Source organism: Arvicola amphibius, chromosome 4 (genome assembly GCF_903992535.2).
Source record: "Arvicola amphibius chromosome 4, mArvAmp1.2, whole genome shotgun sequence".
Lineage (NCBI taxonomy): Eukaryota > Metazoa > Chordata > Mammalia > Rodentia > Cricetidae > Arvicola > Arvicola amphibius.
The window spans coordinates 82972510-82997554 of NC_052050.1; the positions used below are offsets into that span (position 1 = coordinate 82972510).

Sequence of the window (25045 nt, forward strand, 5' to 3'; positions counted from 1 at the left end):
AGAGAATAGAGAATGTAGGTGTAAATTCTTTAAGAACGGTTAACAGCTGAGAAACTTTAAAACAAGAAATCACAAATTCAGAGATACTGGAGTCACAGTTTGTAAAGTAAGATAGTTGTAAGTATAATAAAATACTATATATATGTATGTATGTATGTATGTATGTATGTATGTATGTATGTGTGTGTGTGCGCACACGCATTATAAGCCATGAGCAGCACCTTCAAATATTTAAGTGAATAACCAAAAGAACAACAGAAAAACAGGAATAAAAATTTAGAAAATATATTAATCCACAAGAAGCTATGAAGAGAAGTATAATAAGATATATTAAGCAAAATAAATAATAAACCTAATTCTAGCCATGTCGATGATTACATTAAATATAAGTGAACTATCATATCAATTGAAAAAATCAAATTGTTAAATTCTTAAATATCAAGTCCTAGTTATCGACGAACTACAACAGGCAGGTTATCTGGGTGGTGGTAGCACACATCTTTAATCCCAGAACTCTGGAGGCAGAGGCAGGCAGATCTCTGTGCGTTCAAGGCCATTCTGGTCCAGAAGAGCTAGTTCCAGGACAGCTAGAACTATTAGAAACAGAAACCCTGTCTCGAAAAACAACAAAACTGGAAGGTTAAATATAAAAACATAGGAAATGTGGGTGTAAACAAATGGAAATACATGTGTTTCTAATGGTCCTAGAGACATGAAATTCCATGTGCCAGTAACAAAGTTGAGAGAGGAGAAGGAGGATGGGAAAGGGGGCAGAGCATAAGAATAAAAACAAAAGGATAATAATTAACAGCAAAGTCCACAATTCCAGATTATTTTCTCTGCTTGGTCACTGGTGGAACAGAGCAACAGATAAAGGGCAAGTTATAGATTTGCATGTTTATGTAAGGGTTAAAAAACAAGTAATTTCTCAGATCAAAGTTGACAAATCCATCACAAAAACCTTGAAAAGGTGGGCAAACAAGACGTAAAGAAGGTAGACCTTAATTAATTCAGGAAACAGATAATAGAGGTTGGTGCACAGTCACCGATAAAGACCTCACGGGAATATAAAAGAAGATGAAAATCCATTAAAGGAAGCCATTGTCACAGCGTAGCACGTTGTTACTTACAACAATAAGTAAATGTCCTATATTTATAATATAAGTATGATAAATAATATAAAACTTCAATGACCTCAAATGTCTTCTTGACAGCTAGTAGCCATTATACACTGATACGCTGTTCCATCAATCAGAAATCTGGAATAATACTCAATGTATAAGTTCCTATCGTAGAGTCATAGTTGGATGGAAGGTATATATTAATAAACCCTAGGAAGAAATTCAGTGGGAAATTCTAAGGTATGCCTTTCCAGGATAGTAAACAAACGAACGGCAAGCTAGTAGCAAGGAGTAACTGAGGCCTGCACAAGTCTTTAATTCCCATAATGGCAACACAGAGGCATGGGGATCTTTATGAGTTCCAAGCAAGTCTGGTTTTCATAGTGAATTCCAAGCCAGCCAGGACTGCTTAGAGACTCTAACACACTGCATGCATATACAGATATTGAAATAAAAACAAGCATGTTTAAACATAAATATATAAAGCATGGTAGAGGCATGAAATGAATTAACTCAAAGAACTCAATAGGAAAATTTCTATATATAAGGGCATGGATTAATAAACTAAGAAGCATATGGAAAAACAGATATTATTAGCAAAGAAGAATTTGCTTAGTTGCAAAAGAAACTATCAGTGGAACAAATCCAACGAAAAGAAGGAAGGAACAAAAAAGTAATCAGACAGGTTAACCCACAGGGCATTATTCCAGTGTGGAAAAAAAAAAAAACCTGCAAAAGTCATAAGCAGCATGTAACTTTGTTAAAAATCTATTAGACACAAATGAAATGGCCACCTTCTCATCACATTCTTGGATACATTTTTAGTCAGTGCAAGAAAAATAATAATAGTAACTTTATGATAAAGGAACAGAGAACTTGCCATCATCTGAAAGGTGATTATTAGAACAGATACACATGGCTTGCAGTTACTCTATGACAATCTTGTAAGCTCTTTACCAGCACAATGTAATTCAGCATGACCCTATGAAGGAAACACTGTTTTATATATGTTGTATAAATAAATAAGAGAATAGAGACTCGGCTCAGGAGATAATTCTGAGACTATTATAGTTGAAAAGTATTTTTAAAACAGACAAATTCCGACTCCCTCTTTCGTAACCCCAGGCTCTGCTTGCTATTTCATTAAACTGCTGTCCTGATTAACTAGAAAACTACATGTTAATGTATGTAGGAGCCTGCCTGTCATGTGAGGTAGCCCACACTAAATGCATCTGATCTAGTAGCAGCCTTCAAACATGGAACACCAAGACCATCACAGAGAACTTGCTCGAGCCTGTTTTCTTTTTGTTGTCTGCCCCCCACCTCATCCCCAGATCTCTGATCCGAGAGGCAGCATCCTCATCCTCTGTGTTTTAATGAAGGTGTGCATTACCATGGCTTCACACATGATACTGATTGGTACAGAGTTTGACTATAGCAGTGGAGTTTCAACGTGGAAGGTCTTATCAGCGGAAATCCTAGCTAGTCCTGGCCATTTAATTTCTAATGACGAAATGCCACTTGTTCTATAAGACCTTGGGCTGTAACTGTTTGGGGGTCTTTCAATTTGGGCCTTGTTCGTGTTGAAAGAGGGAAATGTCAGCACAGCACCTTAGAGCAGAACACTTTCATCTTTCTCATTGAGAGTTCTGTTCACCAGGAAACCTCGGGTGCTGAAGCCCCCAGTCTTCCTTAGCCATTCTCGTTTGTCTTTGGTTTGGACTATTTAACATGTCCAGTTACAAATTATAAACACTATGGGCAATACATATGCATAAAGCTTAAAACAATTAGTTCAAAGTTTGAGGTAAAACAAAGCCTTACCCTTTCTGGCGTTACTTGTGAAACAAACAGCAAAGTTTGCTGTGTGTTTTCTGAAACATAAATATTTGGCTTAAATTTTTCTGACAAGGAATGCAAGAGCACCTACCCTCTGCTTTAAGCCATGGGATTTTGGTGAACAGTTTTGTCAACATTTGGGAAAATACCTGAATGTGTGAACTTTAGAAGGGCATTAAGAGAGAGTTTCCGAGAAGAGTCTTAGTGTATGCAAGCACGCAACATTAGAATTCATCAGCAGACTCTTTAGTGTCTCTCAAAATCACCATCACAACATTCTCAAATGTATAGCTGTTTAGATCCATATGAGCACAAAGTTTCACATAATGTTTATAATTGATTTATACTGATTATTTTCTATAACTCAGGCATATCTACAACCACTCTCATGATTAATCATGTTTATTTTAAACAAAGTAAAAAAAATTGGCAATTCATTGTGATTAATCACAAAAGTAAAATTCTATTTTACCACGTGTAATGGTTATATTTTTCTTGTTGTCTAGCAATAAATAAGGTATCAGGGTAAGTTATTTGCATTGCTATGATTAAAAAGAATTACAACATTATAGTTTTGATCTTTTTCTTAAATGCTTCTTAGAAAAATTTAGAATCCATGCTTATTCTTGAATTTAAAATGTGGACCGTAACATTTGCTCAGGAGAAGTGACCCATGTTTATTTACATGGGATTCTCTTTGTTTAAGATAAACAACCACAGAAAATTCTACTTAAAATGGAATTAACGTCTAAAAGAACCAAGAGTCCATGTTAAGTAGTAAACACAATTTATTTAAAGTTGAATAAATAAAACCGCACATACTATACCCCACCCCCGCACATATGGGAAGTAGAGATAGGAGAATCTTAAGTTTGTGCCAGCCCAGATTACATGAGACTTTGTCTAAATCAATCAACCAGTCACACAGAAAACAAATCAACGACAATCGGGAGTATATTTTAGTTTAGGTTGTACAGTATTTAATCTTCCAATTCTGTAACACACTTTAAGAAAAATCATCTAAAACTGTTACATGTGAATTTAATATCACATAATTTCTAATTGCAATATTTTTATCCTTCACCTTAGAAAGACTCCATTTTAATAAAAAATATTTTATAATTTTATTAATTTTCTAGGGGCTTCTTATTAACCTTTCATATATATAAACAATTACCACTACTCATTTTTTCTGATTCTTTGTATCAGTGATGATATTTTTACCATATGCTATGCTGCTTCATTGGCTTACAGTGTTATAAACATCATCTATTTTGAGTGGCTCTCCTCAGGTCCTAAGCTTGTGGGAAAGGCTTGAATGACAAATGAAAGAAAAAGTCTCAGTTTCCCTCTTTCGATAAGGCAGACGCTGAGTGTGGAGCAAAGGAGAGCAATCTCACCACTGCACACCGACAGCCGGATCTTTGGACTCATCCTGGGCCTCGGTATCTACTAGTTAGCTAAGCAGGGGAAGCCTAGCTGCTATGATTTCCCAACCAGGCTTCTTTTGATGGTAATGATGACTTAACATACATATGCACGCGCGCGCGCGCACACACACACACACACACAGTGAAAGGATAGTCAGAGAGAGAGCTCAGGATTCCCCCATGGCTCCACTGGCACCACCACGCAGAGCAAGGAAAGGCTAGCTGTCCCCATCACAGAGAACTGTGCTGCCTCACACTTGTTCCTGATGCCCGCTGCTGTGTGTGTGGAAGCGTACGGTGCTCCTTACACAGCACATATTTGTGGCTTTCTTCTGTCTGCTCCTGTTGGTGGTAGCAACTTGCACATTTCTCTACTGCCAGGTCTGTGGTGCATGAGGGGAAAAGAAATCCCAGGGAACTCAACTACTACGGAGGGCCTCAGATCTAAGCACATGGATAGGTCTATGCTCTTGTTTCCTCCTTCCAGAATCTCACGGGTTAGACGAGTCAGTTTTCTGTTGTGGTGAAATGCCCTAGAAATACTATTAACGGTGAAAAACACGAAAGTGCGGGCCCCACTTACAGATGATTTGCTTGGGCACAGGACTTCAGAGGTTTCTGTCTGTAACTGATTGGGTGTGCTGTCCCTTTACCTGTAGAAAGACAGAAAATCATGGTAGAAGTGGGGGTGGAAGAAAATATTATGGAGACCAGACACAGGGAAGGAAGGGGAGGGAAGACAGGAATGAAAAGGGGACGTCTGAGGATCAGATGCATGCTTCAAAGTCATGCTATCGTGACCACTTCTTCCAACTTGGGACTCTATCCTAATACCCGGTTCAGTGGGAACTGGAGTATTCGTTGACAAACCAAGCACTCTTCACATCCAATTACTTCTCAGCAGTGCCAACAACAGGAAACCAGTTTTAACACACAAACCTTCCATTCCATTTTCAAACCATAGCATGTGGCTTTCTATGCAATGTCTAGGAATGCATCTGTCCTTGGTGGTTGGAGCAGAGATAAATGGGCTTAGATACCATCTAGGTACCATCTAGGCCCACAGCCGGAAAATGTTGAACTCACCTTTGAAAGTTCCTATGAACCCACAAACCGTACCATTTCTGGTTGCTCTTGATTAGTTGGCTTCACTTTGATTCTGTGATCTTCTCTTGAAGTTCAGAGTTTTCTTACTTATTGACTGCATGAAATGCTTCACTTTTCCAAGCTCCATGACTTAATTTCTCATGGGCATTGTCTTTTTTTCTGACACCAGCATGCAGCTGATGGCATAGCTACCCATAGATATGTGAAAAGACCCTTATAGTAAATGAACACGGGAAGATGGAAACCAATTTTATAAGTGGTCTTTAGAGATTTTTGTGATATAATAACAGCTCTGTTTACTGAGGTAACTTTACTATTCACATCCAGGGCCTCAGAATATAGCATTTAAATGATAACCCTAGTCTTCTATATTGCATTCCCTCCATTGCCACAGTTAACTTTTATATCCTTGCCCCTCATAGTAAAAAATCTGTTCCAATGCTGACATTTCCAGTGCTATTTGTATTCTCTGGTATTACCATGGCATGATAATTCTGACTTAGCTAAGCATGTGCTTCTCCTCCTTAAAGGTTATTTTGAAGTGTGAGAAGTTGGCAAAAACTTAGAAAATAAAGCCACGACCATAATGCATGGACATATCCTTTCTCCAACTTACATCCTCGAGTATAAGTAGTGGGTCAAAGGACAGCTGTCAGTACCTGTTACTAGATTTCTCTCCGAAAGTGTTGTGAAGAGCTGGGTTATGATTTTGTTGAAAAAAAAAAGGCCACTAAAAGGTCCAAGCATCTCATTAGGAAAGCTATTTGAAAGCCTTGTGTTTCTTCACTATGATGAACTAATAGGTCTTACACAATTTTTAATCCCTGTATTTTAAATTTTACCCAAATTGTCTAATATAAATATTGTAGGGGCTGTTTCACTATTCATCTGGAAAAATACTGAATCTAGTCTTCTATCATATGGGGCTGTACGGGTGAATTTAGTGGTCAATCTATGAAATGTATATGTGGGATGAAATGAGCTGGCCAGATCCTGTATATCTGGTTTATTTAATATCACTAGGAAAGCCAGAAGCAGATGTAGGGAAAACATGTGTTCTATGAATATGGAGGGAGTGTTCTTCCACTTACTCTTTCTACAAGGTTATAAAAAGGAACAAAGGGTTGACGATTTCCAACCAAAACTTAGCTCAGAGAGACACACAATGACTGGTCTCTCTCTTGCATTCAAAGCTCCCTTGGGGTTTAAGAAATGCATAATCACACAGGACGAATTAGAGCAAAAATCACCCTTCTCTCAATGAGCAAAGGATATCAAAGTAACAAGTTGATATTATTTTAAGAATCCCCCCTAGCCTTTCCAGTTCGCAGCAAAAGTACATAACATGGGGTTGTAAGCTATACGATGAATGACATAAAACATGGTTGTCTAATATCAGCTCCCACAGAATAATGTATAGAAAACTTGGGTACGGCCAGAGCAGGCTGAAGAAGTCTTGATAGCTTCTCAGTAGAGAGATGCTTATCTCTCCAAGCCTTCACTCCACAAAAAAACTGTAAAGAAAGGAAGAACTGGACCCTAGGTGACCTTTCATGGTTCTCTGCCCTTCCTCTGTAGGGTGCTTATTACTGCATAAATTGCATTTTATGTGATTCTTTGATTAATGTCTCTTTCCCGATTAGACTATAAATGTCAAAGAACTCTATTTTTACAATGCTCAGTGTTATGTCCCCAATGTCTACCATAGCAGAAGGAACAATAAATAATCATTTAATAAATGATAGAGCAGGTTTTGTCCCTCTCCTTCTACTATGTGTGGCCCACCGGCTTCATGTGGTAAGCCAGGGATTCTGAGAGAGGCTTGGCCCAGAATCTGCCTCTGATAATTAGAATGAAACCCCTATTTGTGAATTAATAATAAACAGAAAGAAAACAACCTAGGGTTTATGTGGAAACTGACATTGGAGAAGGAAGATAGTCAAAGAGAAGTTTAGGGGGTTATTTTGTTGACTTCTCTTTTATTTTGAAATTTAATATAATTACATAATTTCTCCGCTCCATTTTCTCCCTTCAAATCCTTCCACAAACCTTTCTCTCCCCTCTTTCAAATTCATGTCTTCTTTTTTGTTAATTGTTGGTACATGCATATATCTATATGCAGCTATATTCCTAAATATAACTGCTCTGTCTGTGTAATGTTACTTGTATGCATGATTTCAGGGTTGGCCATTTTATATTGGTCAGACAATTGATATACTCTTCCCTTGGGAAGACTAGTTCTCTAGGGGCTAATTTCTTGAGGAAACACTTTTCTTTTTAGAGGAAAATCTTCAGTTCTCCTAATATACTATGGAGTCATTCATATGCCTTTTCCTTCTGAGTTGAATATGGCATATGCAATTGTCCTGCAATGGTATTCATTGGTAGGAAGCTTCAAGCTCAAAGATGAAAATGTAAAAATAGGCTCTCTCTTTACTACCATTTATGACTACTTTAAATCTTATAAAATTTATAAAAGACCCACGATGACCCCAAGTTGGGTATAGTGTAAGAAAGAATAATTTTAATTTGTTTTCTGATATGTTTTATAAGCCAAGAAAGGGTGCTGTGATTTTTCCAGTATTACTCTTGGCCTGGTCTTACTTACGGTTGGTACACTACCACTAAGACCACAGTGTATCTTGGCGTGGGCTTACTTACGGTTGGTACACTACCACTAAGACCACAGTGTACATGTGCTGCTGTCAATGCAGGCATCATTTTCTTGAATAGTTGCTTCTTTTTCTTCAAAGTTCTTTTTATCTCAGCCTAAATAATAGAATTATACACAAAGTCGCCCTAATACATACTCTATTTAAAAGCAGGAACAGACTGCTAAAATATAAACACACACAAAATTCGAAAGAGCTATATTTGAGATTAGGTGGTTTTCATTCCGGGAACATGGAGGAATCTATTTAATTAGCTCTAAAGACAAGATCGAAGGTTGTCAATGTAAACAGCTAACTCCAGTTACTATAGAGTGTGGAACGCAACAACAGAGGAGGGGGTCTTGTAACATTTGGATGTAGATGAAGTCAGTACCTTCTCTTTCATATACACTGTGAGACTAAAACTTGCATGCTACCATCCAGTGATAAGGAAATACCTAATCACTGTTGAAATGTGGGATGGGAAACACTTGGCAGAGAATTTCACAACAGCTGACAAATAGCCTTCAAGAAGATAGCAACCCTCAGACCTGTTAGTAAGAGATTCCATCTCCCCTCATGAGTAGTGGATGATCACCCTATGTGGCAGGAATCTGTACTTGGTTAATTCTCCAGGGATCAAGGCTCACCCTGCAGAGACAGTTATATATAGATTTGTGTTTCATTTCCTTCACACAGTCAAATATACTATTGGAAGAGCATTGTGTAGTTGGAGGCTGCTTGTTCATTTCCCAGCTGCCCAGACCCAAAATAATCACACAGAAACTGTATTAATTAAGCAATGCTTGGCCAATTATTTAGGCGTATTGCTAGCTAGCTCATCTATCTTAACTTATTTCTATTATTTTGTATTTTACACAAGGTGTTGTGGTTTACCAGTAAGGTTCTGGCTTGCATCTTTCTCTTTTGGTGGCTACATGGCATCTCCCTGACCCTGCCTACTTTCTCTATATATCTCTTCCAGCCTGGCTATATTCTTACCTGCTATAGGCCAAAGGAGCTTCTTTATTAACCAATGATAATAAAACGTATTCACAGCATACAGAGGGGAATCCCACAGCAGCACTGTGTAGTGAAGAAAGGAAAGTAAAAATTCAGAATAAAAGTACATGTATCTGTTACAAATTAGAAGCCCGCTAAGTTCATAAAATTGTTCTTCTTTAGCCTCAAAGCTAAGAAATGATAGCATATATGTGGATTACTTTAGGGTATCAAGCTTTATCACAAAGTTCCAGTAATGAATGATGGTGAATGGCGTATGCAGAAATGATTAAATTTCCCAAATGATGGTGTTACTTAAAAGATTTTCCCTATTGATATTACAAAAGGGCATTTCTTCACTGCTTTTGCCCATGGGCATAAACTAAATAAAAACAAAAGAAACCAAATCAAAAATTGTGGCCCAGACCTCTCAGCACATTGGTGACTGAAGCAGGAGGATTAAAAGTCTATGGCTAGCCTGGACTACACAGGAAAACTGTTTCTCAAAACACAACACTAAACAATAATACAGACAGAAGAAATCGGATTTCAGTCAATACACGCAGATATGATTTTATCTATTCATGAAACTCATGAATGATTAAGGATAAAATAGCCATAGCATTTAGTGTAAAAAAAAAATCAAAAAGATCTTTCCAGGTTAGCTTTTAAATATGACTATTGACAGAAGACTTTTGACAGGCTAGGGATGCAGACACATGAAGAGCCCTGGGTCTGCAGTGTTCCCAGTGCCACCTTTACCCACAGCCTTTCTCTTTGTGTGCTTGTGAGGAGACAAACAATTGGCCTGTTGTACATTTAAATGAGATAAGATTTACAAACCACCTGGCCTGTTTCACAGGGGATCGTAATGCACATGTTCAACCAACACCCCTCCTCTTTGCGTCTCATCAACCTGTACCCCCATCCTCACATGCCTGGCATGAACACCCATTTGTCTTCCATGGTGAAGCCTGCTGGTGGTTTTGAGCTGTATTATCAAACAGAAATTTTGTAATATGATTTAGGAATGGCGGTTCCGCCTCTCCACTTTTCAGGTTCTAACAGTAACACACTTTTTTTTTTTTAAAAAAAAAGGAACTAATGATCAAACACATTGAACAAACGAGCAAATAAACATGCTATCCTTTGAGTAACGTCATGTTCCTCAGAGGAATTTTAGGCATTAACACCCAAATATAGGTGTGTTGCCTACAGGCAACAAAGAAGAAACTACCACCTGAAGAAGCAGTGACCAGAGGACCACCAAGGTTTTCAAGCCAACACTCATATTTATTAGAGAAAGACTTTTATGGCATGGGGACACATTGCTTGGGGAACAGATTTGGGTTTTGTTACCATGTAAATGAGTGACATTGAATGAGTCATTTAAACTCTCTGGTCTTAGTTTCCTTGTATATAAAGTAAATCTCAATAATAATAATAATAATAATAATAATAATCTGTAAAAATTAGGATTTTCAATGCAAACAAAATTTACCAAATAAATGTTACACAAGTAAATATTTGATATATATTAGTTGTAACAAGCAGTGCTTGGATGGCTCACAGTGGTGTTAGATGACAAAAGATCCCTGAAATCAAGTCTGGGAGCCCTGTGCTAAGTTGATTCCTGTTTTTGTTTGTTTCCAATGCATCCCAATTGCCACACTACCCTTGTCAGAGCCTTTATTTGTATCTTAGAAAGAGTCAAATACATCTGTTGGACTTGTGGGATGCACTTCAAGCTTGCCCAGCATTCCCACAGAGTAAACCCTCTCTGTGTCGCTGTCGCTCTAGGGACTAACTTCACCCTGGCGGAGTTGGGGATTTGCGAGCCCTCCCCTCACCGAACTGGTTACTGTTCCGACATGGGGATCCTCCACCAGGGCTACTCCCTGAGCACTGGGTCTGATGCCGACTCGGACACCGAGGGAGGAATGTCTCCAGAACACGCCATCAGACTGTGGGGACGAGGGATCAAGTCCAGACGCAGCTCCGGTCTGTCCAGCCGCGAGAACTCAGCCCTTACTCTGACTGACTCGGACAATGAAAACAAGTCTGATGACGACAACGGTAGGCCGGTTCTGAACTACGTTGGCATGCTCTGTACATCGTGGTGTGGGGGCTTGGGGTTCCTTCTTGTTTGCGTTTGTTTGTAAGAGGTTTAATCAACCTTGTCTCTCCAGGCTGAGCTGGGAACAAAATATACGAGATACCTTCCAGCCCACAAACGAGATGAAATCCGTTTTTTAAAAGCCCATTTTAATGGTAACCCAGTATTCAGGTGTATTCATCTGTTCTTATTAACAAGTAAATAACCGGGCAAATGAGGAGGCCCGATAAACTTTAAAAATGTCTGCTTCCCCAAATTTCTAGGTCTCGGTATTGATTCTCTTTCCCAGTAATAGCAATCTAGGTTTGTTTTGACATTTTTGTATTTTTGCCTTTTTCCCCCCAAGATGGTCAGTGAAGAACCCTACCTTATCTTCACCTTTCATTTCCAGACAGTGCCTCATATCCTTATTGAAGATCGAACTTGGAGCCCATAATCTGAGGTTTAATAATGACAGATAGGAAGTGTCTTGTCTTCCAAGCAGGCTTCTCCTCTGTGTTTCCTTTCCCTCTTGGTATCTATATAGGTTAATGGCTTCCCGCATCTCCCATCACAAATCACTGTGGCCATCCATCAGCTTTGTGGGTGACTTTTAATGAAACCTTGAGAACTAAATGCTTCTGGTCATTAAGCAGCGAATACAGGGAAACCTGCACGAAGCCATTAAAGAGATAAGGTGTTTGTTTGTGGATTTCTACACGACTCATAACTGTGCTTACTCAAAAAAATTTTGTAAGGAAAAGATAAATTACTTTAGGTACAGCTGACTTCTGCAGGAAATCTCAAATGTTCTCTGTGTTATGAATAGAAAGCCTCTTTGCTAAAAGATTGCCATTAAAATGTTTACAAACATATCAGTTAAGAATGTTTGTGTGAAATCTCGGAAACTTCTGTTAGAGAAGGCTCAAGTGTCTTCTTTCATTGCAAAGAGAAAAAAAGAAATTTCCAGGCGGGCAGCTCATTGTGAATGTAAACGCATAGCTAAAATACCATTAACTCTCACAACTTTGTTGGAAGTATACCATTTCGTGGGTGATTGACACGTCTTAAAAAGGATGTGACTTTGTTGCACTGAGGTTTACTTTTAATTTCGAAATAATTTATTCTACACTGGAAATGAGATAATGTGTCTTTACTGCTCTGAGCCTGTAGCTCGTCAATGCGAAAACTTGTGAAAAATTTGCACTTGACTCCTTCGGCATTCTTAGCGGAATCCTTGCTCTTAGCACATCCAACACTCTGAGGGGCTTATCTGCTAAGAGATGATTCTGGGAAGTTTCCATGAAGATATACATCAAACCCATTTACTGATGTCCATTTTAAACTTCGGCTTGTGTCAGGTACTATTAATTGGAAACAGTTTGGTTGTACTACACAAAATCACTGCAATCCAAGACATGGCGGCGTGTTTTAAGTAAGGCATTTGTGCATAGCTCCCATGGTTGGCATTCTCAGAGCTATACAGAGAACCCTCCACATTGTGCTCTTTGCACGTATTTATAGACTCGCCACCCTCTTAAGTTATTTATACATGGTTCTTAAAAATCTCCTCAAGCAAAAGGAGATTTCTGCTGAAGCCGTGTGAACAACAACAAAAAATAAAAAATAAAAATAAACCTACTTGTCTTGAATTAACTATAACTGCTGTGGAAATTTTTTGTAATTAATTGCATATTTGAGAGACAGGGAGTCATCCTTTTAGTCAGCATTGTTGGAATGCAAGACGTCTGAGCATTTTGTACTCAGGGCAAGTCTCCTCATGTCCCCGAATACGGATAGGAACTAAAACTTTTTGGTACAATATCTTGATTCTTTTCCTTTGATGCCAGTTATAATGCAATCAGAATTTCATAAAGAAAAATTTACTTAGAGACACTATTCATTTCTGTAGAAGAGTGCACTCGGCAAATTCTAACAGTAGTAGTAAAGCTAGACCTCGAGCTAGATGATGGTGTTTTAAAATACACAGAAAATGGCCTTTTTTTTTTCTCCTTTCAAGGAATCATTAAAAATTTCATAAATGCTAAGTATATATTTAATGCTCCTTTTTTCCCTCTCATTTTTGGCCAAAATATATTGAATATATTGCATATGCTATAAGCATAAATTTTTCAAGATACACAAGTTGAGGCGCAAGGAAACCTGAAGGCTGGGATGTTAACTCCACTGAACTTCTCGCTCTTTCTCTCTGACACTTTCTGTTTAGCTCACAGAGAAATCAATGCTTTTTCACATCACCGACTTTATGAAGTTTGGGAATGTATTATCATATAGATTGACAGTTGCCCGCCGGTTCCACACCACAGCGTGGATACTCACAAAGCCATCATTAACTTCTCATACTTGTACCCAGCAATGGCTTCCTCCATAATAAACACGGTCTCCTTCAGAACCAAATCAATAATCTCTTAGGTATGCCTCTCTTGAAGGCGAGTCACAAAAATCTGAGCTTTGAGGAGGAAGCCCTCCAGTTCCCTTTTGAATGGTAAGAATGCATGAGCAAAAAGAGTTTTCCATGGTGCTACAAATTACACTGTAATGTCTTTTGTAAGGTGTGATCTTGCGCTATAAAGATATTTCAAGTTTATTTAAAAGCTTCTTTTTAATACGGTCATTGTACTTTTGTTACGCATAGTAAGCAAGGAATGACAGCTTTCGGGACCCCACATCCTTCTCTTGATTCCCACGTGTGAATCTAACCTTTAAAACCATGTGATCAAAACCCCTGAATTGGTCAGTTGTCTTTCTTAGATGAGTGTTGGTTGTGTCCCACATGCTGGAGAGCCCACAGAAAAGCCTGACCGTCCCAAGCACACTGAAACCATCCCGAATGTTATTTATTTATTGTGATGTTGTTTGAGGTATATATGCTATGGAGTTTGCACTACTCTCAGCTCTGTATTGTGTCTGTAGTTAGCACTGTGCTAGGATTGCTTTAAATAGATAAAACCCTCAGGTTCAGGGACACGTATCAGGCTCTTTAACTCCAGCTTGCAGCTAGCTAATGATGGCTTGGCCAGAAATGACAATGAGAGTTGAGAACAGCTGGTACTGTGTGAAATTTGACGGCATCTGTACAAAGGACTTTCCCAAAGACTTTAAATTAGAATCATACTTTTTTTTCAGTAATAAATGTCCCACTTAAAACATGGCTTCTCAAAGGCTCTTTGTGTCACCTGAGTTGTAGAGAAAATGGGACAGTCACTAATACACAAGAATAACTAATTGCCTCCTTAAGGATGCAGTGCGGCACACGCTGGAAAAAAATCTGGTATCTGTATTCTTGACTCCCTTAGGCAGTTTCTTCACCTTGGGGACATAAAAATATCCATGGGGTTTCTTTTCTTTTCTTTTCCTTTTTTTTTCTTCTTCAGAATGATCCTAGTTGCAGTTACTTCGTTGGAAATCCAGAAAGAAAGAAAAGAAAAGAAAAGTTTGTTTGTGAAATAGACAGAAATTATAGAAAACTTAACCTAGCATTAGTGAAGACATTAAGAAATGCATGTTCCTCTCCACTTGCACCAAAAATACATAAGAATAATAGTTGTTTCCTCTTATCAGTTAGAGGATTTATAATTTTTATATTGCACTTTGAGTTTGAAGACAGGAATGTTAAATTGATTTTATTATATGTCATAAAAGCTGGATCTTGGCACATAATGCTACATGGAGTGGATGTGCGGGACACTGATATGTTATCATGTGAGCCCTCTTGGAGAAGGATGGCAGTGCATCTGTGCCTTCAGTAGAGTACTTCATGTGCAGGTACTTCCTGTTGTGAACTATGACTGGAAATATGAATCCCAAGGCAAGGAAGAGTCTTCTTTAATGCGGGGACAATTTAGGAGGTTACCATTAAACAAAATTCATTCATTTATTGTAAAATGTTACCTCTCTAGTTAAGCCAGCAGACATAAGACCCATTGACTCTAGTTTCCACACCTACATTATTAATCTGTGTCGCAAACACTTGTTTTGTAATTTATCACTCACTCTATCCATTTTTTATCCCTTCTGTCACGGTGGCATCCACAGAGGATGCTTAAGTCACACGCGATAACTCTCTGTTAGCTATAGACATCACAGAGACCCATAATTTCGCTCTTAAGAGGAAACAATCCAACTGTGGCAAAATTTCCATGACAGGGATCCCGGAGGGACACCTGAAGCACCACCCCTTCCTGGGGGAACTAGTAGCAGTTAGCGTTTGAGAAGGTGAGGACACCTGAAGCCCCACCCCTTCCTGGGGGAACTAGTAGCAGTTAGTGTTTGAGAAGGTGAGGGGGTCTTTTTCTTCAGTGTCGTATACTCTGGAAAGTAGCCTGTGCTTCAGTAAATCATCTTATGCCCGTGTGTTCACCAACAACATGGATTAAAGGGAGACACACATAGGCATGCATGCACAAACACACATATACACACGCACGCACGCACACACACACGATTTGAAAGTTAGATGGAGACTTCTTGGGTCTCATCAGATGAAGAAGGGCATGAGAGAAGTTGCTACAGGCACAAATTACTGAAGTATAATCCATACGCATGCAAAACTCTCAAAGAATAAAGCAAGAAATTTGTCCACAAAACATAAAGAACATATTTTAATTCCTTAAAACCAAGTCTCACGCACGTGTACACACACAAGCAGAAAAAAGAACATCTTTCAAGACATTTGATGGCAGTTAATTAAATTTGCTTTAGATCTTTTTCTTCTACTTACAAATTTGTGAAAGTAATATTTACAAAGAAATGTACTGAGTGGGCTAAAAATAGGTTGAAAACGGAAGGACATGGGAATAAATGTCTCGGGTCTACAGTCCTGAAATTTCTGAATGAATGGATGATCCTCTTTTAATGACTGGCCCAATTCTAGGAAGGTCTTTAGCAGAGGTTTTAGAAACCTCTTGGGGTCTAAAAGTTTTTAAGGAGAACTTGAAATACATGAGTATTGCAAGGTTAATTCAAATTTGATAAAAGTTTTGAGAGCCAGAAATAAAATTAGGAGCTGTCCATGGTCCCATGGCTGGGCAGTTGGAAAGAGGTGGAAGGACTGACACTTGGCAGATGTCCCTCTGGGTGGCTGTACAAAGTGAAACTTCTGGGAAATTGAGCAATGAGCTTAAAGGAGCAGAGGGTGCCTAAGGATGTGAGCTGTGTGCCTCTCTTCAGTGCTACACATTCACTTTAGAAACCTCAGTGACATGGTCTTTATTATATATATGTATGTATGTATATATATACATATATATACATACATACATATATAATATGTACGTACACACACACACACACACACATATATATATATATATATATATATATATATATATATCCTTTTTCTTTCCTTTTGTATTTTCTTTCAAGTCTGTTAATGCTCCCAGGGGGCAATCAAGCAATGGCTCCATTCAATAAATACAATAAATAAAATGGAATATAATCCTTACTTTTTGAAAGGGTAACGTGCTTATTACATATGCAATCTCCAGGCCTTCAGGGAGACATTTGGCAGGGTTGGTAATTATTGGGTTTGAAGTTCTCGTATCAGGGCTATGACTTTCACTGGACTGGGGAAGGATTTGAAGGTGTATGAGGAAGACGTTTCTGGCAGAGCACAAATGGAAGCCTCTTGGGTCCAAAGAATCTAACTTCTCTGCCCTGCCCCCACCACCTATTGTTTGTCATGTTTTTGTTCAGTTGTTTGTCAGGAATCAAATTAAGAGATGGGAAAGATGACCACACATCAAGTATTAGGGTCATAAATAAAATGAGTCAAAGCTAAGAGCATATGAATTTCCTACAGACAAATAAATCAGGATGAACCTGCATTTAAAAATAATATCAAACTAAAGGGGATCTGAGAACACTGGACACATAATGAGATCTTTCAATTAGCCATTCTGAAACTGGGGCACAGTGACTGGAAGGAAAAATGTCCAACTAATAGATTTGTAAATAGAATAGAAATTGCAGACAGGTGGGCATTTAATTTTGAGTACTATTTAATGCTAGCTGGAGGACCTGCCTAGAAAATTATCCTTGCATGGTTTTCCTAACCTGGGTTTAAATTATGTCAAAGAAGTCAGAAGACAGAAATAAGTGGTTCATGGGAGAGTCATCAACAACAGGGGTGGTGAGCTATAGTCTTCAGGATGGATATAGCTCATGTCATGATTGTATTTGATCAATGCAGTGTTTAAAAAAATAGATTAGTGAGATTGTACAAGTGAGATATGATAGATTAAGGTTTTTTATTTTGCAAAGAAAAAGAGGTTTGGAACTTATTTTTAACTTCTCTCAAAATATGAGTAATTTGGTTCTGGGATTCTCTCTGAAAAACTCGGAGTTAGACATAATAGAGGCAGGTGATGTAAGCAGGACCCAAGCTGTTGAGCCTACCTGAGCTCTCTGGAGGCTTCTCCATAATTTAAGGCTTTCCTTAATGATTGTACATACTTGAGTTAACAACCTTGGCCTAAGTACAAACTTTATGCATATCAGAAATAATCAAAACTGTAAAAGTAAACTAGAGGCCAGAAATTTTAACTCCATTAGAACTATGCTTAGAGCAGAGGTTATTATGTTTTGTACGTTAGGTTCCTCAGTACAGTGGGTTTGATGTTGTCATAACCTGCTTATTTATTTATTTATTTATTTATTTATTTATTTATCTTTTGCTTTTCAAGACAGAGTTTCTCTGTAGCTTTGGAGCCTGTCCTTGGACTAGCTCTTGCAGACCAGGCTGGCCTTGAACTCCCAGAGATCCACCAGCCTCTGCCTCCCTAGTGCTGGGATTAAAGGTGTGCTTTACCACCACCCGGCTTAGTACCATGTTTCTAAAATAGTTGTAAGGCATTTTGAATTAAGTGCTTTGGATCAAATAGAATTTAATACATATCTATTTAATTTAGAAAGTGATAATATAATTGTGTCACTATGGATGCCTGCTGGCAACCCTGTCATATCCATCTTCTAACGTGGATGCTCTGAAGTTTTAAGATGTCAAGTTTAGGAATTGGTAACACGTGTACTTAAATTTACTTTAATATGAAAGCATACATAGGTGGGGATTTAGCAAGGAGATGAAAGGAATCCTTACTTTAAAAGTTAGCTGTCCTAGCAGGTTCAGGAAAATCCCAGGGCTTTTCAAAAGAATACCACTTAAAGAGGAAGAAAATGACTGAGTACTAATTATTTTCAGCAAATGTTTATAGAGTCTGGTAAGATGAAGTGAAAGGCAACAAGGTCAAGTATAGAAAGGAAAATGCCTTGGTCATCATCAAACCTCAAGCATTCTACAGACGAAGGGCATAGGAGGAAGCCTGCTAATGCAGAGTTGTGAGCGAATGGTAGAGGGAAATGATGTTTCTCAAGCTAAGAAGGTGGTCACTACTGTTCACCCAGGGTTATCCTGGGTGGGTCTCCTCTCCTCCGCAGTAAACACCCAGTTGCCTGACCATTCCAGGGGTCCATGTGATGGGGAAAGGATAACAAAATACAGGGGCATTGGCGAATGAGACAGCAATGGAATCATTGCATTAGCGTTCTTTGGAGAAGGAATAAAGGTTTGTCTTTGCGGAAGGTTTACACTCACCGGAGAGGACTAGAAACGATTGACAGGATATCAGTATTTACTCTTGTACTAAACAGAAAGGGTCATGCAATTATTTCTTTCTCTGGGGATATTTGAACCGAACCTTGAAAACAATATGACTCTACCTTAAAATTAACTGGGTTTTGTATTCCATTCTGTACTCTTAAAATTCATGAAATTCCCAGCTTCCAGTATGTTTTACAGCACACATTTTGTATGAACATATTACATATATGTGACAAAATATAGATAGAAGCACAAAAGGTAAGTGTTGCAAGCAGGTAGATGTTGATATATGTTTCTTTAGATATAGGAAAAAGTGTTGAGACAGGTTAGATACCATGTTTCCTGTGAATTGGCGTCTTGGCAGCCAATCCGTCATTGGAATACTTGGACAATCCCTTATCTCTCCACAACACATTAGACTCCCTTTTATGTGGTTTATGGTAATGTAAGATGATCACACATTTAACAATTATACAGAAAGATACAAAGTTTACACATTGTTGCTTGTTAAAGAAAGCAATTACCCACATGCAGTTATCTGGAGTTTTTGTCTCTGTATTTGATTGGAGGAACATAGCTTTGGCACTATGTTTCAGGCAGGTTAACGTGCAATCAGGAATTGCATGAGTGAAAATAGGTTGGTGGGTATTGCGGATGAGCAACTGCGGGTGAGTCAGGCGATTGGACTTGGGCGTTAGAGTAAAGATCATGATGCCTTTGGAGGAGTCAGTCTCCAGCAACTGCGAACTTGCCAAACTAATGGAGCCATAGAGACTTTATCGGAAAGCTGTAGAAATAACCAGTTCGTGAGTACAAAAAAAAAAAAAAGAAAGAAAACAAGTAACTGAAGTCTGTTTCATCCTTTTAGAGAAGAACACACATACATCGCACACATATTCCATGTGTATGTGACGAACCTGAATTCGTGTGCATGACTAGGCAAGTACAGTAGTTTGAATCAGCATCAGACAGAAAAGCAATAAATCCAGGTAGGAGGAAGCTAGGAATCCTTCATTAATGAATACACCCAGTTTTTGGCATTTGAACTGGGAGAAATTAAAATCCAGTAATGCTGCAGATATTTGTAATTAATAGAGTAATACTGGAGAAGCAGATGGTTTGAAGATGTTATAAGGACACTGGAATCGGTGCCTATGTCTGTGCTCATGACTAGGGAACGTGACTGATGCTGGGTCCTTATTTGCTTCTGTTCTCAAAACAGTACTACGATGACAACCAGGCCTGTGCTTACAGTCATTGTTCAAATGGTTAATAATATCAAATATGGCTCTATCAAGGAGAATGGGCAGACTATTATCTTTCACAGGAGTATGTAGTGTGGTGTAGGTGAACACTGGCTATGTCTATTCCAGGTGGATCATAGTTTCTTCAAGATTAGCTTTGCTGTTGCTTCATGAGTAATCTCTCATGCAATTTGCTTAATTGCTCCTGTAACTATAGTTATGTCTCCCTTCTCATCACTAATCTTTGATATTTTTATCTCTCATGTTTTTTAATCAGGCTTGAAAGGAATCTATTTATGTTTCTTTCAAGCTTTCTACTTTGCCTTTACTGTTTGTTTCTTCCTCATTAAGTTGATCTTTATGATATTTCAACTCCTTCCAGTTGATATTTGGAGTATAATTTTTGTTCTTTTTCTAACTGTAGGAGGAACAATTATGTTTGGTACTTTTAACCTTTCTTATTTAATAAGACTATGTGTATCAGGTCCTGTATAACCCAACTGAAAACATACTCCCCTTCAGTTTCTAAAGTGTCTCAGTGCAATATAGACTATAAAGTAAAACAGAACCAGACTGTTACCAAATGCTTATGTTGGTAAGAATTTAATAAGTTGTAGAGGCCACTTTTTATTATTACATTTTTATGATACACATATGCATATGGACTATACAGATGTGTATAGAAAATATGTGGTATGCTGGCATGAAAAGTACATTTAAAATACATGTATGAAAACAAATATGTACAAATATATGATGAATAATGAGAACAAATCATTTTATATCAAAAATAACCATAGCTCATAAATTCGTGGAAGTGTTTTTCAGTCTGTATTTCTGAGTAAAGTTAGAGGACTCACGGAGTAGCTCAGTGGTAAAACATTGGCATACTATGCTCAAGGATTTTCATTCACTCTCCAGCACCTTAAAAAAGTTAAGGAGAAGACCTGAGATCTGAAATGTTTTCTGAGCAATTTGCAAACCCTCACATAGTCCTTTGTCCCCAGCAAATGTACTCTAAACATTTTTTCCTGGCATCATGTTTTTTCCTGTAAAAATTAAAGAACACATAGTATCCCTTTAGGCTAGTATGTTTTCCTAATTTCCTTAAAACTTCAGCTTGAATCTATTTTAGACACAATGAAAAGTAGTCTTGATTATTTTGGGGGTTAAATCCTAAAAGAGTTAGAACACACAGGTATGCAGGGCTAACATGCTTTCAGTCACTTTCCCAAGAAGAACACAAATTCTTGCACTGGCGCTGGGTGGGAGCCACCTGCTGCACACGTCGTTGTGGTTGTGAGTCCCAAGAAACTGACGATGGCATCTTTTCACTTTGCGCATAACAATGTTTTAATTCTATTTGTCATTTATTTTAATGAGTGAGACTGAACAACTGTCTGTGTGCACACTATGTGAATTTGTCTCTTATTACTTGTAATTCTCCTTGGGGGGGGGTAATGAGAATGAATCTTCTCATTTTTTTTTATTTTGTAGTAACTTTTTATAGTGATCCCAGAGAGTCCTGCTGCTCTTTTTTATCTATTTAGATGCTTTAAATACTCATTTATAGGCATGAAATCCAAAGGGTAGGGAGGGAAAGGAGAGGAAAAATGAAAGAGGGAGAGGGAGAGAGGTAGGAAGGAGAGAGAGGACAGGGAGGGAGTGAAGAAGGGGGAGAAAGATTGATACTGGGAAGCTGCTTAAGATGGCTGTTAACCAAGGAAGACAAGTTAGCCCTGTGTAGACTGGAGATTTTGTTTTCGTATTAAATATTTCAGTGGTTGTTTAGAATGCAGGACTTCATTTCAGATTGTTAATTTATAACTACGCAAGAATAGAATTGCACGCCACACAATGAAAGGAAATTCCCATCTACCAAGATTACCTGCCGGGCACCTTGAAGAGATAGAATTCAGCAAATGATGTATTAAATATTCTTAAAACTTCCTCCATCTATGGTGCCTTTGATTCAATGAGGTTAGTAATCATAAACACAGTGGTGTTCCTGCGACTGTTGCTTTTTTTTTTTTTTTTTACAAAATAGGTAGTTCTACATGCAAGATAAATATCTCACTACATAAGGAAATACTCTGAAAATAATCATGTGGAAGCAATTACTATTATAATAAGCATATGGCTGTGCTAATATACTGCACTGCTTAATAATTGATGTTATAGGGCAAAAACATACAGAAAAATCTCTATATTCCAGGGCATCCCTCTGTACATTGAGAATGGAAAAGACCCCAGTGAAATACAACACAATTAAGAGAATACAGGTTGTCTTCCATTTCCGCTGATACACATTTATGACTAGGAACAACAAGGTATGTTGGGAAAGGCAGGAAGTCCACAAATCAACTTTATTTGCCCCACTGTGGTATTTTAGCTCCTCCACAATATAGTCCAATTTATGATTTTAGACCTTGTTCCTACCTCTCTTCTAAATGTATTTTCGGTTCAGTTGCAACCCAACTGGGATAGTTAGTCTTCCTAGAGAATACTCCTTACTCCTTCCTGTTTGTCTCATTTCTTTAACGTGTGCCACTGAACTTACACCTGCATATTCAGAACGTTCCCGGTCAGCATGAAAGAATTTTCAAACATTCCAGATTCTCCATAAAATCATGGGAAATCCCTGGCTACCTGTAGAACTGTATTCCTTTTGAATTCTTTACCATGGCAGCGACCCATTTCTCCTAGGCTTCTTTGGGGGGATGGTGTAGTAGGGTAGCCTTCCCCACAACAAATAAATAAACGATTTGAGATACACTTTGAAGGGAGACTACAGAAAACAACAGTGGGAGGATGGAGGAGCTGATGAAAAGGAAATGCCAAGGATTTCGACTTTAGTTATTAGATTCTAAAGCACTGGTGAATGCCCGGAAAGGATGGCATTTGGGGGACTCGGTCATAATTTTACTCATGAAGTGAGACAACAAAGTAGAAATGTAAGGTATTATTATGAGGAATAAAAACTGGAGGACAGGTTGGGGCCAGAGCAGTTAGTTTGAGAATCAATAGCATAACAGCATCTCTATATGCTTATGGAAGCAGAGGAGTTAAACAAAGGAAAAAGTTAGAGGAGAGCCTGGAAGCAAACATTGAGGAGTCATTAAACATTGGGTAGGAGAGGAAGAACACACAGGAGCAGTGGGAACTGCTATGCTATGGTATATTACTATACTGTGTATATTACTATGCTATGGTATATTACTATGCTGTGTATATTACTATGCTATGGTATATTACTATGCTGTGTATATTACTATGCTATGGTATATTACTATGCTGTGTATATTACTATGCTATGGTATATTACTATGCTGTGTATATTACTATGCTGTGTATATTACCGCTCTCTTTGTCATTGTTGTCTATCTGATTTTGTGAGGGCTCCTGGTGAGCATCTGTTTTGATATGGCTCTATAATTTCTCTGCCCAAGGTTTCTCATTTCTTTACTCTTCTTATCTTTTCTGATTTCAAAGGAGACTGGATTAGAAAAAATCTAATAATTATAGAAAGTAAGAGAGAGAAAGAAATTAAGAAGGGACGTATTATTCAGGAACATTAATATATCTGACAGGTTTCTTCTTGAACTTGTAATATGGTGTGATGGTTAATTTTATGTCCACTTTTTGGGCTACAGGATGTCCATATAGCTGACTAAAGATTATTTGTGGTTGTGTCTGTGGGAATGTTTCTAGTGCAGATTACTATTTAAGTTGATGGGTCAAATAAAATGGATGACTTTCCAATGTGTGATGATTTGGTGGTGGTGGTGGTAGTGGTGGTGGTGGTGGTGGTGGTGGTGTGTGTGTGTGGAGAGAGAGAGAGAGAGAGAGAGAGAGAGAGAGAGAGAGAGAGAGAGAGAGAGAGAGAGAGAGAGAGAGAGAGGAAGGAAGAAAGAAAGAAACAAGAAAGAAACAAAGAAAGAAACAAAGAAGGGACAGAAACCAAATTATGGTTAGCTACATGAGGGAGCTATTATGAGAACCCAATTACAAGTGGTAATCTATGACAAAGGGAGAAGACAGAAGACAAACTCCACTAACTGGGTAGGTATGTGGTGACAGCCACAGATGTTGATATGTCACTGCAGTTTTCTCAGTGCAATGGAAATTATTGTCATCAGCTAGGAGAACACGGAGGAGGTATTAAAAAATGTAAAGAGAGAAGTGTGAAGGGTTGTAGGAGAAGGGAGGATGCTATTTTCCATGGGTGCATATATTTAGATTAGCACTCTACCAACAAATGGAGGTAAAAGAATAAGCAGAGTTTGATTTAATAATAGCTCTGCTTTTGCCAGCCGAGGTGTTAAAGACCATGCAGCAGCAGATAGGTAAGTGATTATATAATCATCCACCATGAAAGTTTAGCCCAACAAAGAAGAGAAGAAGACCATACCATCATACAATTTAATGATATGAAAAAAAAATCTGATGACTGGGGATATCAACGGATGACAGTAAAATCTGATAGGGTCAGACTGTAAGAGACATGTGAACTAAGGTATGCCCTAGACTGACATGAGGCTGTCTTACAGCTAAGAGCAATGACAGGGTGTGGGGATGACGTATAAATCACTGGGACTTGACGGAAGATAAGATCAGCAGTCTAAAGCAGTTCAACGAAATTAGTAGGTCTTGAGAAAACTGCCTATATCAATATCAAAATAGACACAACTACAGATATAAGAAATTCCTGACCCAAGAGAATGATAAGAGACCTGGAAGTGGAAAGTATTACCAGGTGAAATCTAATGGTAGAGTCGCACTGGGAGTGAGTGACATCTGTGTGGAGAAGATATGAGTAACATCCTCTGGTAGTGAGGAATGCAAAGTTGAGGGTGTCCCTAGATCCTTGCATAAACAAGATAGTACCAGCGGTAGGAGGGCATAGGATGGGAAAGCTGACACTACTTGACAGGACTG

General features: G+C 38.3%; 1 protein-coding gene across 6 annotated transcripts in view; it reads left to right on the plus strand.

Annotated features, from left to right (window-relative positions):
- The window catches only part of Tenm2 (teneurin transmembrane protein 2), a 961804-nt gene that overhangs the window by 76161 nt on the left and 860598 nt on the right, over positions 1-25045 (plus strand). For 5 of the 6 annotated variants that reach the window (XM_038326022.1, XM_038326023.1, XM_038326024.1 and 2 more), the window contains exon 2: positions 10951-11226. In XM_038326022.1, the coding sequence (XP_038181950.1) occupies positions 10951-11226 (276 nt within the window). Of the gene's footprint in view, positions 1-10950; positions 11235-25045 lie in introns of all 6 variants that reach the window. The other variant, XM_038326028.1, reaches the window with a different exon arrangement.